Source organism: Epinephelus moara, chromosome 16 (assembly GCF_006386435.1).
Source record: "Epinephelus moara isolate mb chromosome 16, YSFRI_EMoa_1.0, whole genome shotgun sequence".
In the NCBI taxonomy this organism is placed as follows: domain Eukaryota; kingdom Metazoa; phylum Chordata; class Actinopteri; order Perciformes; family Serranidae; genus Epinephelus; species Epinephelus moara.
The window spans coordinates 48068263-48087950 of NC_065521.1; the positions used below are offsets into that span (position 1 = coordinate 48068263).

The 19688-nt window shown below is 41.5% G+C and overlaps 1 protein-coding gene across 5 annotated transcripts in view; it reads right to left on the bottom strand.

Annotated features, from left to right (window-relative positions):
- nckap5l (NCK-associated protein 5-like) overlaps window positions 1-19688 on the bottom strand; it is a 63166-nt gene that overhangs the window by 3435 nt on the left and 40043 nt on the right. For 4 of the 5 annotated variants that reach the window (XM_050065494.1, XM_050065492.1, XM_050065493.1 and 1 more), the window contains exons 3-11: window positions 13577-13717; window positions 11151-11219; window positions 11006-11044; window positions 10791-10910; window positions 9154-9246; window positions 6027-8908; window positions 4026-4155; window positions 1900-1972; window positions 80-358 (exon numbers count right to left, since the gene is read on the bottom strand). In XM_050065494.1, coding sequence (XP_049921451.1) covers window positions 80-358; window positions 1900-1972; window positions 4026-4155; window positions 6027-8908; window positions 9154-9246; window positions 10791-10910; window positions 11006-11044; window positions 11151-11219; window positions 13577-13717 — 3826 coding nt within the window. The other variant, XM_050065495.1, reaches the window with a different exon arrangement.

A 19688-nucleotide genomic window follows, 5' to 3' on the forward strand; every position in this document is an offset into this window, starting at 1 on the left:
AGGCTAAACAACAGAACTAAGTGACCTCTAACAAAGCTCTGAGTATTCTGTTATGAATAAGTGGAAGTGTTTTAAGCACCTTCACGGATGACGCCGGCAGAGCTTCTTCCCTCCAGCATGGAGCCGTACTGAATGGTGGGAATCAGCTGTTTGTGAGGCGCGTAGCACTCCTCCTGTGGTGTCGGCTCTCTGTCCAGGGTGCGTGCCCGGCGCCCGGCCCTCCCTGGGGAGCTGGAGGAGTGGCGCTCGGCCCCGGCCCTGGTCTTGGACAGGCCTCGTCCTGCTGCACCGCTGCTGCAGTCGGGCAGTGGGAATGTACCGATGCCACTGTCCAGGGTGTATGTGGAAGCACCAGAACCTGCGGAGGAGGGAGGGATTCAGTGACTGAGTGATGTGGAAATGCGAAACTGAATTAATTAAATTTTAACATAATTAAGGAAACAAATAAATACATAAAAAGACACAAAGGAACTAAGACGTAAATGTGTAAATTAATGAACTCCCCACTATTTCTTCCACCTTTCACTGAAGCCTCTGAATCAATATTCCTCGGGGGTGTGGCCTCATTATTACCTTTGATATGGTAATTAAGGTGTGAGCCAATTTATTTCCCCTCAATATGCAAATCATGTTTCAGTCAAACCCTTACGGATTGTTGCAGATTTGTATTGCTGGGAGAAGTGCTCAGATCTTTTACTGAAGCAGAAGCAGTAATACCACAGTGTAATTATACATTAGTCAGTAACAGGCATTCAAAAAGGAATTCAAAATGTTTCCACACCGAACTGTCTGGTGCGTTCGCTCCTGATGTGCATATTAATACACGTGTATTTTTCTTTTTAATTTTATTTCATTTTTTTCATGTGTTTATATGTGTGTGTATCAATATTGTACTGTTTATATGTGTATATTCATTTATTTACCTCATTTTATATTTTTATTTTTTTCTTATTATTATTTTGTTTTTATTATTATAATGTTTTCATTCCTTACAACTACATTAGGTTTATTATTAGTAATGTTACATGTGTCATTATCACTATTTTACTAACAGAAGAAAGGTTCATTTTAAATTATCTGTGTACATTTGCGTGTGTCTCAATAAATATATGCATTTTTCATTTTCTTTTATTTTAAAACTACCACTTTTTTTTGGCATAATTTTATTAACTGTCTGTCACTGCCCTGATATCTACATGTGCTGTGATACTGACAGCAGGTATTGGTTAATGTATACCTGAAAGTTGTGTCGGAAATGTTTTTTACATGTTGCAGTTGCACTGTAAACCGAGCATCAGAATCAGAATGTGAAATTATTTTATTCTAAATTATTGGATAATTTTTATTGGCTTTTGAGGAATGTTGATACGTATAAACATACATGAAACAATTTAAAAACATTTTACAATTGTTAAAGAAAACCACAAAGAAATACAAGTTAGATGTTGACATTACATTCTATGAACTAAAATATGTTTCACTTGCAGCGTGAAACTTATTGGATTACAAATGTTTTTAATGTATGTCAGAAAAATGTTCCAATCTGGCAGCATTTTAATGAACTTAAATAGTTTATATACTGAGAATTGAATTTAACTTAAACATGTAGCAGACTATAAGTATGAAGCCTAAAATGGAAATACTCACCTTTAAACTAAACTTAAATACAGCTCTTGAGTATATTATAAATGTACATTCCACCTCTGCTGATTTGTGATGTGTTCCTGTGATAATATTAATTTATTTTTCATTCCCACTCTGTGAAATTCTTTATACATTCATTCATCTATTTCCAGCCTCGTCTGGTTTGATCTTGCACAAGGTCGTAACGCTCATAAACCTTAAAAAAACGTGTGATATTTCTTTCCTCTGATGAATTCCTGGCAGACGCCTCCTTACCTGCGAAGTGTTGAGAGTGAACTGAATCAGCGAGGTTTTCATCTGATGTGATCTTGCCGATTCTGTCTGATCCCTGCATGAAAGAACAACAGAGCAGCAGATGGAGGAGTGAAAGCCGACTCTTCACATCAGTATGCAGGAAACCAGGCAAACAAATTAGGAGCCAAATATAGGCTTGAAAGTTAATATGAAGCAGAACAAATTTCACCAGCGGTGGAACAAGTACTCAGATCCTTTACTGAACACCAAACTGTGGAAATACTCCACTACAAATAAAAGTCCTGCATTCAAAACTTTGCATCAGTAAAAGTATGTCAGTATTATCAGCAAATTATTAAAAGTTAAAGTCCTCATTGTGCAGTAAAATGTTCTCTGTCAGTGTTTTAATATTCTGTCTGATGTTTTTGGATTACAGCTACATTATTGTGTATTTTACAGCTGTAGATATTTAATCTTGTGCTAATTTTAACTCCTTTACATACCTTTGGGTATTTTAATCTACAGCAATGCATCATATTCTACAAAATCATCAATTCTTTTTTAGTCTTGCTGTCCTGTGAGGACCATGTATCCCTAAAAACTGTTCATTTTATCCGAAAAACAGCAGTTTTCAGCTTTGTGACGATGCATTTTCCAGCTGATCCAAGAGGTTGTTTTTTTTCCACTTATCCTTTTTATTGATTTGTCCACAGAGATGCAGAACATTCCTACATACAAACAGATCCTATTTAGTCCATCATAACATTTCCAAATTTTCTGTTCAGCCACACCCGCTGTATTTCCTCTTCAGAGTCCTCAATCAATGAATATTGAAACTAAGGGTGTTTTCACACTTGGTCCTTTTCAGCCCTCAAAACAGACTCAGAGCAGTGACTCAGCATTTTCTGTGTATATGTGAACACTCCAAGAAAACTCAGACCCCTCTGAGGCGAATCGAACCGACCATCTCCCGATCAACCTCGGGAGATGGTCTAAGTGCGGTTGGTTCACTTAACCTGTGCCTTGTGAACACAAAGTGCTCCAGGTTCACTTTGCTCTTTGCCATTGTATTTAGCCTTCTAGATCACATGCTGTTGACCACTTTGGCCTGTAACGCTTGCAAGGACGCAGGACGAGGAGTAGTTTGGTCCACGGACGATACTGCATGTCTCCAGATGTGGTATGTAGAATACATCAAACAGCAACAGTCTACAGCACAGAAACACTCAGGTTTTCCTCCAATTTTCAGTTCATCTGAAAGCAAAGGGCTTCATAACCACACTGCAGTGTCACGGCAAAGTAAAAACAAAATTATGTCAATATTATATATAGGCTATAATGTGAACAGAAAAAGAACTGAGTCCCGTTTCTGTTGGTCCACTTCTTGGTGCACTTTAAGATGACTGAGTTTGGTTTGTTTAAAAAGCACTATATGTGAAAACACCCCGAAACTCCAGTAGCATGCACCAAGTAAGGGTAAAAACTGTTCAGGTCTGAGTTCCTAAACAAACTACTGCAACACTTTGTTTCTCTTCTAGGGTGTCATAATATAATATAAAAGAAATAGCAAATAATTAAAACAAACAAATTGTCCTGGTTGTGGTTTACCTCGTCCTATGGTTTCTATATTCTTTCCTCCCTGCACTTCAATGCTCTTTGTTATTCTGGGAATACCTCAAGTAGGTGGGAAATCGCTTGACTATATACACAAAGTATAAACCTTCACGAACATAACAAAAGATGAACGGAGCCTGCAGTAGTAGACGAGTCCAACTTCTACTAGACAGCCTTATTCTCTGTATGAAAAACTGTCATCAGAAAAGTAACTGAGTCTGTAAGACAAATGTGTTTGAGTAAAAAGTTCAATATTCACCTCTGAGATTTAGTGGAGTAGAAGTATAAAGTTACATAAAATGGAAATACTCAAATTAAAGTGCATGAATTTCTACTTAAGTTCAGACCTGTAGTTAATGTACTGTGAGAATTTCACTGATGCATCACTAAAACCTGAGAGCTAGACGCATTAAATGAAAGTGAGTTGTGTCCTTCTCTGTGTCCATTTGGTTTATTACTGTTGCTAATGTAAAAATCTTGTCCGTCTGTTTCTAACTGCAGAGAGATAAACAGAAGTGTAACTTATGATGTACCTTCTCCATGTCGTCTCGACTGGTGGTGTGACTGATGACGTCGCCCTGCTGACAGAACACCGGCTTGGAGGTCTTACAGTCGAACGAGAGCCGGCGCTGCGGCACGCTGATCATGTCCTTCCCGTCCACTCTACAGTTATCACACACACATCAAGTTTCAGTTGAGATATCCTAGTTTACCACATAAGGCGTTTGTGTTAGCATTTTCCTATTTAAATGAACAGTTCAACAACATTTTGGGGAAATACTGATTCGCTTTCAAGCAGAGAGCTGTGGATGTTAATCTGTACAAAATAGAAGCAAGTTAGCAGAGCAAGATTTGCTAAGTGACTAGATTCACTAAGAAAGTTACTTAAAGGTCCAGTGTGTAAGGTTTAGGGGGATTCACTGCCATCTGGGGGTGAGGACTGCAACCAGCTGAAACTTCTCCCAGTTAGAATTCCCTCAGTGTTCATAGTTCAGGTGGTTTTAACCAGGAGCCCAATCAGTGGCATAAGGAAGTTACAAGGGCCCCAGTGCACACTATCATGCATGTATTGTCTTGACACAACATTGTAAAATATCAACATACATATTACCCAGCGATCACCACTGCATGTCTGACACAAAAATATCCAAATAAGTAAGAAAATAATCATTTAATTGAACAGGTTTTATAGTTTTTGTAGAAAAAGCATATAACTTTGTTTTACATAGCTGTTGACTATTTAACAAAAAAAAAAAAGTAAACCATGATGTAGATAGGTTTGCCTTTTTGGGGACATATATAGCAAATGGCACCTTTTTTAAACTAGAAATATATATATGTATTTTTTTTACAATTCCTCTTTGAACACAGGTCACAGGGACCCACTCTCTCTACGGGCCCCTCTACCCAACGGGCCCCGGTGCAATCCTGCTGTATGCACTTTCTATATTTATGCCCCTAAGCCGAATTATCTGCAGAGGTCTCTTCATCTCTAAAACAAATGGACCAGGTGATGAAAACCAGTAATGCAGTTACGTTACAAATCTGATGCTGTTTGGGATGTCAGATACAGGCAGCTCGCCCACCACAATCTAATGTATGCTGACCTTTATTCTCTTGATAACTTAAAATTAATTCATTCAGGAAGTTTTTAACCAAGAGCAAACAGACCAGGTGATTTAAACTGGTAAAAACACTAAATAAATCAGTGTTTCTTCTAACAGTTAATTGCAGATGGGCTTTTAACTTTGGAGGCTGGCCCGAAAAGGCGAAACAAAAATGGCCATCTCTAGCCAGTGTTTGGTTTGTCTGTTCTGGGCCACTGTAGAAACGTGGTACAACATGGCGGACTCCATAGATGACGACCCGCTCCATATGTACCTATAAACAGTTCATTCTAAGGCATTGAAAACACAACGATTCTTATTTTTAGGTGATCATACACTCAAGAAAATAAACTTATTGTAATAGTCCGTTTCTTCCAATACATCCTGCCTAATGCTACACACTGGACCTTTAAAGATCCAGTGTGTAGCATTTAGTGGCATCTTGCTGTGAGGTTGCAGAACTGAAACTTCTCCCTTGTGCTAAGTGTGTCAGAGAACTACAGTGGCTGAGGCAAAATCATGATAACATATATGGCCTTATCCAAAGCCAGTGTTTGGTTTGTCTGTTCTGGGCCACTGTAGGACAACACAGCAGACTCTGTGGACGAAGGTCTGCTCCGTATGTAGATATAAACGGCTCATTCTAAGGTAACGAAAAACTGGTATGAATATCATATATCATTTCTGTCAATATACCCCTCTAAATCTTACACACTGGACCTGTACTTGACTCATCAATTATCAAAATACTTGCTGACTGATTTCTTCTATCAGACAATTTATCATTATGCAAAACAGAGAGTGATATCAATCTTTTTGTTTAACTCTCATCAAGAGACACAACACTTTTTTCCTTCAACATCTATATCTGTTCCTTCAGTTTGTTTAACACCAGCTTTGACACACTCGTCCTTGTCGAGTCCTCACCTGTTCAGCAGCTGCTGCATGAAGTTGTCAGAGCGCGCTCCCCTGTACATGACAGCCAGCTGTCCCTGAGCCTGGTCCATCACCACCTCACAGGAGTGACCCCTCCCTGACCTCTCCACATACGCCCTCTCCTCCTCCAGCGCCCTCCTCAGCCCCTCCGCCTTCTCCATCAGCGTCGAGATGTTCAGACCTTCCACTCCTTCTTTACACCTGGTGGCCATTTTCACAGAGTCCCTGCCCACTGAGGGGATGTTGATCTTCCACTCCTTCTTCTCATCCTTTGCTTTGGCCGCGTCGGCCTTGCGGCTCAGCGCGGGCAGTTTGCTCTTCTTCAAGCCAAACCAGCTCGCGATGCCGTTGGAGGCTTTCTGCTTGACCTCGCTGCCCTGTCCTCCTCTGTCCTGCTCCTGGAGCTTCAGCATGTTCTCCTCGATGCCCTTCATCACCTTCTGTTCAATGGCGGATTGTGGACTGGGGACCGGCTGCATCGGCTTCTCCCCATCAGACGTTGGAGGTCTTGGAGGAGGAGGCGGCAGGCTGTCTCCGTACATTGGATTCTTTTTCCCTTTCCCGCTGATCTTGGTCCTCTCCTCTGATTTGGACGAGTAACGTGGAGCCTCTGTGGACTTCCCCCCTCTGTGGACGGACGGTCCCTGACAAGGTTTGGACGGCGACTTCGGGGGGATTTTGTTGGGGCTGTTGCTACTGTGAGGACCAACACCTGGTTTAAGGTTATAGGCCAGATTCAGGGAGCCAGGACACTTGATGTTGTTGCGTAGTACCTGTGGAGCATCTGCGTTTGGGGACGGCAGACCGATTTTGCTCTTGGAGCCTTCTGCTTTTGTCACACACAGTTCCTGTTTAACCACCCCTGAACCAGAAGATTTTACAGCCTGCTCATACAGCTGAGAGGACCCCGGGTACTTCAAACCACCACTGCTAACTTTAGGTTTACTGTCCAAAGAGTCTGTGAATTTTGAATGTCTCTGCTCCTCTTTATGGAGCTCCATGGGCCTCTCTGCTGTCTTACTCCTTTCCTCCCCATAAGTGCCCTCATTCACAGCATCGACCGGCCTCAGACCGACCTGTAAATCCTCAGAGCTCCTCAGCTTTCCCAACGCAGCCAGCCTGTCTTTGAAAGCGTGATGACTGGAATCAGCCTGGGATCTCACCGCCCCGGCCGCAGGCCTCTTGGGGATGGAAGAGGAGTCGCTCCTCCTGGTTGGAGGTGGAGGCGGCTGGGCGACCTCAGAGCTCTGCACAGTGATCTCCTCCTGCTTCTCTCTGGTTTGTGGGTAGTTAGCTCTGCCCTGCGAGGCCTTGCTGAGGGCAGATGTGTTGGGCAAGCTGTGATGGTTAACCCACACTGGGCTGTCTGAATCCTCTTCATCATCTGATGTGGACTCTGACGTGGACGAGGATGACTGCTTTCGCTGAGGAGTCGGGTTGAGGACACTTTCTGGTAGTGATTTAACAAGCTTCCTCTCACCGCCGTTTGCCTTGGTCTGGGATGGAAGTGTGGTTCTTTTCTCAAGGCCCTGGGTTGGTTCCTCCTCTCTGGAGCTGGCGGACATAACACAGACATTTTCATAATGAGGGACCCTCTGAGATACTTTGGGTGAGGAGGAAGATGTGGAGGAGGAAGCACCAATCTTTGAGCCAGCTTTAGGTGCAGAGAGGCTGCTGTAGCTTATTTCCTTTGCGGGCGGGGAGCAGACATCTTCGGGTTGAGGAGGGGAAGTTGGGGCGGAGTGTGTGGCGGGGTAAGACTCAGACCTGGAGGGTGGTGGAGGGGGCTGCCTGCACCTCTCGGTGGTGGTGGCTCTGCGTGTGGGAACAGGAGAGTGGTACACCTCGTAGTTGTTGGTGCGACAGGGGATCCTGGAGCTGCGGGTGAGCTGGGGGCTCAGGCGAACAGCAGAGGTTGAAGGCTGGGACTTGTCCCCTATCGAGGGAATCTTCAAGAACTTAAGCAGTTTGGACGGCGAGTTGATGGCGGCGGTTTTGACGTCACTGAGGCAGGAGGGGCTGGGGCTGACAGAGGCACTGGCTCTCACAGAAGAACCCTGATCTGTGCCGTCTTTCTCGGGGATTATTGACGGGTCGTTCGACACAGCAGCGTTGACGCCGTTGTGAACACCGTCGCTCGTCTCCAGGTCACAGTGGGAGATCTGTGCGCCCTCCTTCACAGAACTGGGCAGGTGGGAGGTGGGACAGAAACCAGTGAGCTCTTCAGAGGCACTAGCGTTCAGACAACTCTCTGAGCCGTCCTGATCTTGCTCCACCTCCAGGCTCTGATCTGCTGCTTCTGTGACCGACGAGTGTGCGGTGGCGCCTGCTGGTTGCTGGTGGGCTTCATTCTTGGTGCATTGTTTAGACAGGGGAACAGACTCTGCTGTTCTGCTCTTACTGTGACATTCACTTATAGCAGCTGCAGGAACTACATGGCTCTGGGTGGCGGAGTTGGCTTTTGAAGGACTACAGATGTGGTTGCATGGCTTTGGAGGACTGTCTGGGCTCCTCTTGCAGTGTAAACAGCAGGTGTTCCCTCCCTCACACTTCACTGCCCCGTCACCGTTGACATGCTGGTGTGAGTCAGTGTCGGAGCAGGAGCAGTGGCAGTGTGTGTGGTGGGATTTGCACGGTAGTGGAAGGGGGTCCGCCGTGGCCAAAACAGCCTCTGTTGACATGAGCACCTGGCTGTAGTCGCAGAAAGACAAGCTCGTGGTGGACGGGTGGAACTTCAGAGGGTCCGTCTCCTCCATCTTGCGAAGGACCTCCAGGATGTGTGCTTTCTTCTTGAAGAAGGGGGACAGGGCCTCCATGGAGGCGGCAGGGCCACGAGGGCCGGGGGAGGCATGTTGTGTGCGGTAGCCATTTCCCTTTGGACAGAAAGAGATCTGTATCAGCACACAACTCACTGCTGATGAACAATTCACTTATCCAAGACCTTTAGAGTGCGTGCGTACAGGAAATGAGTGCAGGGCCGATTAGCTTTTTAAAGAACAATAGTAAAAAACAGGCAAATGTCACAGCACGTTAAAACATCACACACACACACTCAGGGGCTCTGACATAATCCCGAAGTTTCACTCTTCATGTTTGGTGAAAGCTTTGCAATAATCACCTTGGCTTGTGCTTCAGTGTGTGCAGGCTCCACCTGTTTGGCAGAGTCATTGTGCAGCTGTGCATTGTAGTCTGGGAGGGGTCCCGCCTGGACCTGTAACGGGAGATTCATGAGGCAATTACAATGACACTGTATACACTACAGGCTATCCTATACACAGACAACTAGGAGCAACATTGTTCCGGCATCTGTTGGAACAATATAGAGCAGAAGTGAAAAGCCTGAGATCCATTACTGGCTCAGCAGCGTGTCAGAGAACGAGGCCGAGGAGAAAATGTCATTAGCAGCTCAAGAATCAGAGCTGAGCACTCGAGTACTGGACCTCAGGTACTTCTTCTTTACTTGAGTATTTCCATGTTACGTTACTTTATACTTCTTCTCCACTACATTTATCTAATAAGCTGCAGTTACTGGTTACTTTGCACATTATAATTTTACACATAAAATATGAGATTTTATAAATAAAGTAGTTAAATGAGCTCCACCTCCAACGAATGCAACATTAATACAACTATGCAAATAAAAAACAACCACAACATTTTAACACTTTGAAAGGGGCATTCTGTGATTTATGATGATTTATTTCTGAAACTCTTTTTACACTTCACACTGCTGCAACTCTTTCAAAATATTGTATCTTGCTTGATTTTATGACTTTTATTTCATCTTAGGATTTCTTTATGATTTTGAGTTTTATGGTTTTGAATCAGTCAATCCTTGTTTTAAACTGTTTTTAAGTGTCCTTTGTCTGTTTCATGCTCATTGTGTCTAGTTTCATGCAAAGCATTCAGTGCTTATAATGCCCTTATTTTAAAGCACTTTGTGCTGCATTTCTTTTCTGAAAGGTGCTATATAAATAAAGTTTATTATGATAAGATAACTTTATTTGCCATTTGTACACCTGCACGTAGTCTGGGTGAAAAGGAAGTGTAGTAAAGTGAAGTAAAAGATAAAGTGCAAACAACAAAGTATAAAAAGTATAATAAACAGTAGAATACAAACTCCACCTGCAGGACATCCAGAGAGGTATTTCACATTATGAGTATTGCACATTTACAGTTTTTATTGCACATGAACTAGGGTAGATGAGTTACTGTAATTAGTAAGTCCTTATTTGCTTTTGCCATTAGTCTCACTGTGGCAGGGAAAAATTATTATTACTATATTTTTTATCTTTACCCTCCAACAACATGATCAGACTCATGATGGAGTCAAAAAAAAAGAAGGTTAAAATCGATGCAGCAGACCCAGAGTCATCGTCTTTTTTATACCACACATTCCTCTACAGTGACCTGGTGCCTACATTACCTACACTGCAACTCGACTGCCGACAGTTTGTTCAGAGATTCAGGTAGGTTATATTATTAGAGGATAAAGTAGCCTAAACCTGTCAGCCCCGTGCAGAGATGAGCAGTGGGCTACAGAGGTCTGATAAACTCACTTCTGACCAAAGGCACGCTGATAAATGTCCTCAAGTGATGTCACACGAGTCAGACTTCATCCAGCTCCCTCTGGTGCCACAAAAGGCTTTATAACTTCTTCATATGTAGAAGTTCTCTCCAAGACTTGGAGTATTTTTTACATTGTCTTATTACTACTTTCACTGAAGTAACTAAGTCATATACAGTTTAATCTACCTGGTAGTGAGCGGTGGGATGGTTGGGCAGTTTCTGCTGGAAGAGCTCACACAGCGCTCTGTTCTGTCTCTCCAGGTCAAACACCAACATCTTCAGCTTGATGCACTCCTCTCTCAGATCCTGTTCAGTGACACACGCAGCAGTGAGAACACTGATGATGATGATACAGCTGGTTCAAATCCAAACACATGATCAGAAGTGTAGCTTTATGTTACCTTTTGATTCAGCAGAGCTTGGACCACATGGTTGGCCACCTGATAACACAAGAGAACATCACATTTTACACAGGAACGACTTAGCTGAGCAGAATTTATCACCATAATCTTGGCTTCTGAATTATATTCTGCAACATGAACCCACCTCATCCAAGCATCTCTCGTACGCCTCTCTCTGACTCTCATTCGCCAACATCAGAGCAGAGTTTTCTGCCTGTGAGGAAAACAAAAATAAAACACATACAACACTTATTTATTAGTCATGTTATTTCTTGTGTCATGCACATGTAACTGTCCAAACCACATGGACTTATAACACACCAAAAATACAGCTGCATGAGTGAAACATTTGTCAGACATGAACACAGTGTCAACATCAAGCAACAAAAAAAGCTTCCTCTCCCAAAACAGCAAATGTTGTCATTTTCATCCACTCACCAGAGAGGAAGAACATTTTACTAAAAACAGTTCAATATTTGGGAAATGCACTTATTCGCTTTCTCACAAAGAGCAGTTGCCAGGCGACCAGTAGAGACTCATGAGAGTTACTGGTCCCAGTCAAGAAATGGTTTCCTCAAGTAAAATAGCAAAGTGTTGTTTTTACACTTCTGTTTTTGTACAGTTTAAACAACATGTGAGTCTGTGAGCTTTAGAGGTGAATTAATGCTAAGCTTACTGTCTGCAGGAAGTAGGGACTCCCTTAAACAGGGCAGGTTACACAAAACACCTTAAGTTAAGATTTTCCTTAAAGTCCTAGTTAATGTGTCCTCATAATAAAACTGGTTACACAAAACACCTTAAGTTAAGACTTTCCTTAAAGTTCTAGTTAATGTTTCCTCATAATGAAAGTGGTTACACAAAACACCTTAAGTTAAGGTTTTCCTTAATGTCCTAGTTAATGTTTCCTCATAATGAAAGTGGTTACACAAAACACCTTAAGTTAAGATTTTCCTTAACATCTTAGTTAATGTTTCCTCATAATAAAAGTGGTTACACAAAACACCTTAAGCTAAGATTTTCCTTAAAGTCCTAGTTAATGTTTCCTCATAATAAAAGTGGTTACACAAAACACCTTAAGCTAAGATTTTCCTTAAAGTCCTAGTTAATGTTTGCTCATAATAAAAGTGGTTACACAAAACACCTTAAGTTTAGATTTTCTTTAATGTCCTAGCTAATGTTTCCTCATAATAAAAGTGGTTACACAAAACACCTTAAGCTAAGATTTCCCTTAAAGTCCTAGTTAATGTTTGCTCATAATAAAAGTGGTTACACAAAACACCTTAAGTTTAGATTTTCTTTAATGTCCTAGCTAATGTTTCCTCATAATAAAAGTGGTTACACAAAACACCTTAAGCTAAGATTTCCCTTAATGTCCTAATTAATGTTTCCTCATAATAAAAGTGGTTACACAAAACACCTTAAGCTAAGATTTCCCTTAATGTCCTAGTTAATGTTTCCTCATAATAAAAGTGGTTACACAAAACACCTTAAGTTAAGATTTTCCTTAAAGTCCTAGTTAATGTTTGTCATAATAAAAGTGGTTACACAAAACACCTTAAGTTAAGATTTTCCTTAAAGTCCTAGTTAATGTTTCCTCATAATAAAAGTGGTTGCACAAAACATCTTTAAGTCTAGTCCTTAAGGTTTCCTTAAAATGCTCTTTGTCTTATACTTAGGGGATCCCTATACCGTTGCACAAAAGACCTTAGCAACCAAAGCAAGGGGGAAAAAAAACAACCAAAAAAAACAACTTAAAGGTACCTCTGACCTCTGAGTTTATGGTGATAAACGAAAAAAAATGAACACACCTCGAGAGGAGAGATGGATATGCTTTTGATTTCACACTTTAGATGTGACTGAATTAATTTTCTTCTTCTCCTCTGCCATTTTTTTCACTATCTAACTATAAGCCAACTGTGTGAGACGATAACAGGCGTCACAAGTGTGAGTCCAAGCAAACAAACAATCTCCATGGAAACTTATACCGCTGTAAAATCTCTTTCAACACAGTAAATGAGTCTTTCCTCAATAACGGAAACATTTAAAAGAGATTCTATGCAACTGTGTAAGTCCCTCAGCTAAGGAGAAATACTGCCTTAAGTGTCATTGTGCAGCCGGTCCCTGGTATTTCACCCAGATGGACACTGCAGGATGTAGCAGTGCACGCTTTGGCGAGCTCCGTGACCATCTCAGCCCGGGCTCTGAATGCATGTTCACACTTTTGATGAGAATTAAACAAACTACACAGAATAATACACACACACATTATCGGTTTATTTACTGTGGAGAGATACTGCATATATATCAAAATACAGAGACCCCCATTTTGACCATTAAGTTGTAGATATTTTCCAGTATATTGTTACAATGGTCAGTCTGAGAATCTATCAGCAGTCAGGTAAAAGTCTTTTGAAAATCTTCAGGTCAGTCTGTGAGCCTGTTCAGACCTGGTATTAACCTACGTTTTGGATTCTGTGTCTCACAAGACTCACACTTCTACGTTTCAATTTCCTCCTAATCAGTGTAATTAAAATCCAACTTGTGATGCAGAGCGCGCTGTGTTTTACTCACCTCCAGCTCCCTCAGTCGGTCCATGAGCTCGCTGCTGTTGTCCTCCAGGAAAGACTCCACGTCTCCCTCCTCTCCTTCCTCGTCCGAACCGAAGTCTTCATCACACATTCTCTGTTCTGTCTCATCAGACATTGTTCTCATCTGTGAACACACAAGGTGACACTGCATCAATGCCACAATCTCCACAGCAGTAAAACGTTTAATTCCTGGAAGTAACACCCAGCAATAAAACATGTACCGCTCTGCAGGGTGACCATCAGCATGAGAACGTCCTCTGTCTTGTTTCTTTTTGCTGCTATGAACCTTGTGTACACAATTAATTATTCATAATTAAAATCACACATCAGATCTGGGTCAAACAGTAACTACTAACAGATTTGTACATATTTAAATGTCTGTAGGATACGTCACAGGTGAGCAGTCACAAGCTGTTACCCTGCTCCTCTGCAACTGTCTGATATGCAGCACATTAAACACAATTTCTTTCTCAATATCATAATATGAATGTGTTGCTTCTGTTACTGGTTACATTCATTTAATCACCACAGGCTGCTGACTCAGTTTAGCCGCCCCTGGTCTCATGTTACCTTACATTAAAGTAACAGCAACGAGCTCCAAGCAGTGAGGTATCAAAGACTTTAAATCTGTGAAACAGAGAGCACTGGTATCAGACTGGTACTCTGTATCTGGAGATACAGCAAAGTTGGATCGGTGCATCCGTGCCTGCTCTGGAGAGGGCGCAGGACACAATGAAATCGGGGGTTTTCATTGACCCAATCCCCAAAAGCCTACTCTATAGTACAACACATTATGATGACTGTAGCGTCACTCTTTTCTGTTCACCAAAAGTATCACAACAAAATGGACTCATACAAAAGTAAACCCTCTCAATCATCACTTGTGATCCACCTGAAGTGTGTGGCAGTGTATTTATCCGCAGAGGCTCTGCCCTGTGCTTGTATTTTCTTATTTTCCACTATATGTTGCTGTGCTCTGGACTTTCCTGGGCACATCGAGCAGGTGAGGTCAGGACTTTATAAAAAGGTAGCGACCAGGTGCCAGACCTTAGGCAGCACTCATCCAAGAGGAAGCTACAAAATCTGCGGACACAGCGCTGAAAAACGCAAACACAGCGAGGCGAAACAGCAAGCGGACAAAGCTCGGTCCAAAACTAGAGAATCAGGGGGTTGGTGTTCACTTTTATTTACTGTGGTGAGTTTACAAAGAGTAAGCAACAATTCCTGCATAGTGCACCTTTAACGTCTGACACCTCAGTCCTCAGAGGATGTTAAATCAAATGAGAAGATTTATATGAACAAAGTTACAGATTGAAAAAAATCAATGCAGTGTTGTCTCATCTCTGCAGAAGCAGACTTGCCAGACTGTTCCCTGAGGTTGACCCCACCTGTCAGAGGTGTCACGCTGCCCGCGCTACCCTATACCACATGTTTCTCTCCTGTCGTTCAATTTGCGCCATGCCCCATCTCCAGCTTCCTCCCACAGTCCAAAGACATGCAGGTTAACTGGTGACTCTAAATCTCTTATACTATATCACCATAAATATCTTTAAACTGCTTTATCTAATCATGACTGACATAGAAACAGATTATTGTGATTTCCATAACAGTGACACAACAAAAAAACAGAAATGCTAAGTCACTTTTCTCTCCGGCCCTGAGCGGAGTCTTCCTCTGCCAACAACCTCCACTAATCACTTAGTGCAGCCTTTATGCAGCCTGAGAGGGCAGAAGACGTCCACTAAGCACTCAGTGCTGCTTGTGAAGCTAATTGCTGTGAGCTGACAGTTATAATGAATGTTTCAACATTTTGATCAGCTCAGAGCTTCTCTCATCGAGACGTTGGCAGGTGGACAGTATGAGGACTCTGTTCAGCTGCTCAGAGAGATTAAGATGTGGCAACCATTCCTGGATTACTTTGAGAAAGAATTCCCCTCTAGCAATTCAGGATAGCTCCTGACCCCCCACCCCTACCTGAGACCTTTTAAGATATTCTATATTTTATGGGACTAGTTTTTTATTTATTTTTTATCTTTATTCATTTTTATTTTATTTTTATTATTATTATTATTATTATTATTATTATTTTTATTTATGTATTTATTTTAATTAATTAATTTTCTCCTTTTACTGTGTGTGTGTGTGTGTGTGTGTGTGTGTGTGTGTGTGTGTGTTAATATCTAATACTGTAACAATAATACTGAAGGTCATGTCATTATTGTCTGTATTGTGTTTATTGTGGTCTTTTGTTATGGAAACTCCAAATAAAAACAGTTAAAATAAAAAACAACATCATATCGATTCTTTGTGGTTCTCACAGCACCGCCATGCCACAATCATATGATGATGTTGTAGAATATGATGCATTGCTGCAGATTAAACTTCCCAACAGGATATAAAGGAGTTAAAATTAGCACAACCTTTAACATCTACAGCCGTAAAATGCAACATGCACATTAATGCAGCGGTAATATTAATCCAAAAACATCAGCTAGAATAGTTTAACACCGACAGGGAACATTTTACTGCACAATGAGCATGATACGTACATTTTGCTGATAATACTGACATACTTTCACTTAAGTAAGGTTTTGAATGAAGAACTTTTACTTGTAGTGGAGTATTTTCACAGTTTGGTATTTGTACATTTACTTAAGTAAAGGATCTGAATCCTTCCTTCAACACTGCTGATTAATTCTTTAGTCAGAAAAAATGTTAATTACTCAAAGCCCAAGGTGACATCTTTAACAGAGATGCACGATATTGAATTTTTTGCCAATATCCAATATGCCCATATGTAACAACTCATTTGACCGAGAACTGATAACCAATATCGATATATCCACTTTTTTTCCCACCTAATTTTAGTGATCAAGTCTCTTCTGTAGTGGAATTAACATCATATTATGCGTGCATACTCTTATGAAATACCATACTTTTCAGTGTACGTAATATTTATTCATTGTGCAAAAAAAGAAAGAGCATGTTGGCTGAATCTGATTTTTAACATTTTAAAGCCAGTATCGCCATTAACTATAACGTGCCGATATTATCGTGCATCCCTAACATTGAAATGTCTTGTTTTGTTAGAGTTACAGTCTAATACATAAAGATATAGTTTACATGATTTTCATGCTGCTCATAAGGTATAGTTTGTAGCATAGTCATTTCTACCCCTCAATGTTTGATCTACATTCTGTATTTTCTGTATATTACTGTTGTTTTTTCTGTTACTCTGCACTTCACTGCTGTTTGCAGCTCTGGTTGGATGTAGTGAATTTCTAACGTTAATACAATACCTTAAAGGCGCTGTATGTAAGAATGTGGCCAAAACGGTTACTGCACTCAAATTCAAAATACTGCCGCGAGTCGTGTCCGCCCCCCCTCCCCTACAGATTCGAGGTTGCTGGACAGCGGCACGCTGGAGACTGATTTGTTTGCCCACGGGCGGCTGCCGTGGCAGGGCCGTGTCACCGTGTCCGTGATCTTCGGTTTTCCAGCAGACCGTTCGAGCAAGTCCGGCTTCTCTGCTGCTAACGCTGCTGCTGGGATACAGCTGAGGAGGAGCCGGCTGCTAATGCTATGTACTGGGACACTGCTAATGCAGTAGCTCAGTCGTAACTGTAACTGATGCTGAGACTCTACTGACTGCCTGACTGGTAGACGGCGGTGGGTGGTGCAACAGGCCAAAACACAAATTCAAAACATAAACATGATTTGTAGACCGTAAAAATGTTTTTTAAATGCAAATATTCTGGCTGTACTATTGTTGTCGGTGAGATCAGTATGTTATATGAACATTATTCCTTAGACTCTGTGACATATTAGGAGGATTTTATGACTATTTGCTTTAGATTTCTTACATATAGCTCCTTTAAAATATCAATATTTGATACCGTTTTTGATACTACAGGGAAAAACTGACATTGAAGGGATTGAATTTAATTTTTTTACTAAAAACTAAATACAATAAAACTATGATATGACAACAACAGCTATTGTTTTCTTGGTTAGTAGCAGAGAAAAGCAGAATGACTTAAAGAGCAGACAATATGAGTTTAACGCTAAATGCGGAAAATGAATATTAAAACCGTTTCAAATATTAATAATCAATATGTATCAATGAATCGATATATTTGACTAGTTAGATGCAGAATACTTTTACAGAGAAACGCAGAATAATCCTGACATTTTAGAGGAAACAGCAAATAATTACATCATCACGCCTGATGCGACTGTAGACACACCAGTGGTCTGTATTTTGTGTGGATGTATGTCTGTGCATAGATTTGGGAATGAATTTCATGTGTTTATTTGTGGATGTAACCTTGTGGTGCGAATGCATTTTCTTTTCTTTTTACTGGTTCAATTTCTTCCTGTGGACAGGTGTCGCAAATTAGCGTTTAGCTGAAAACACTAAGCACAGCACATCTGGTTCTTGTGCATAAATATACAAATCTAAAGCTACTGTGACGTCCATATCAACTAAACTAAACATAAATGAATTAAACGATAAATCAGAATTGTCGATGATTAATTTTGTGTCAACTGACTATTTGGGCCCCGTCATCCTGCTGCAGTAAACCCCATCCACCTGGTTTCTCCAACGAACCAAATCCACAGCAGTTAACTGAGCCAAAGCTCTGCCTCACATCAGACACTGCTCTCATCTCCAACACTGACGTTAACATCATTACACTCTGTTTATATTCTGTTTATCTGACAGCAGCAACATTCACTTCAACACTGCCTCACAGTTTACAGTCCACATAGACAGGGCTCAGAGACATAACACAGTACCTTCTGTGTATTAAAGATGACTGAGTGAACACATTAATTCATCCATCCTGCATTGTTCCAGATACACTGACTGAGTAGAAAGATAACTGTCCATATTCATCTGCAGCTCGACCTGCTGAAGCCACGCTGAGCTGCACAGGCTGCCCGAGTCTGTGAGCACGCTACACTGCAGGACATATGGCCGAGGACCAGTCTAGTAGGCATAGCTCCAGGTGTGTGTGTGTTTGTATTTGTGTGTGTGTGTGTCGTCTGAGGGGAAGTAGGTGTGTGGATGTGGACCCAGATCTAACGGTCACATCTTAGCGAGTCATTAGAGCGGATGAGACGAGCCTGATTCTGTGGCTGGAGGCCAAGTAGGAACTGGCACAGTTTACCGGTGACACACACACAAACAAACCACAGTGTAAATGTAAATATATCGTATAGTTTACAGAGACATTCAAATATTTAGACGCCTGAGTCTACAACAAACCAAAATGTGTCTTCAGCACTTGTAAACTGAAGTATGTAAAGCTGGCATTGAGTCCACGGCCGCTGCAGTAAAGACACTGCCTTTCACTGTGGGGCGCCCACTCTACCCACTGAGCTACTGGGCGCCACAGACATTTCCTTTTTATATGTTATATTTTCTAATTGTCACTGAACCCCATGAAAAGCCAAAAACGAAACGATTTTCCAAACAAGTATAATCTGTGTATTAAAGCCTGAAATATCTTCATCCTCTGCGCCACAGAGCTCCATTATTGTCCACACACTATAAAAAAGACACATCAATAAGCTGCACTGTTTCACTGGGTGACATGTTCTTTCGTTACCATGAACACACACACTGCAGTTTATTTTGACTCAATCACACACACACACACACACACACACACACACACACACACACACACCGTCTTACTGCCGCAGATACTCAGAGCACCACATGTGGATTAATCCTCTGCTGAAAATAGACCCCTGCAAAGGCACCTTAAACCTCCTGTTTAAGTAACGTGTGCAAAAAAACGATGAGGCCTTTTTTTAACTTGTTTTTAAACCTGTTTTTTTGGGGTTTTTTGGCCATAAACAGTTGTCTAATTATTCAACAGACACAAAGCTACATTAGCATTAACTTGGAGTTGTGTCTGTGGTGACCTGAGAAATATATAAGTCCAAAATTCACTCTGCTTTTAGCTCCGTTTTTGGTCTCCACCAGCTCCTAAAGGGAATATCTGTCTCTTTAAGTGCTAAAAGCTGCACCGTGTTCATCAGCTGGTTTCTAACTGTGTCTGTCTGCTGTTGAGCAGGCAGAG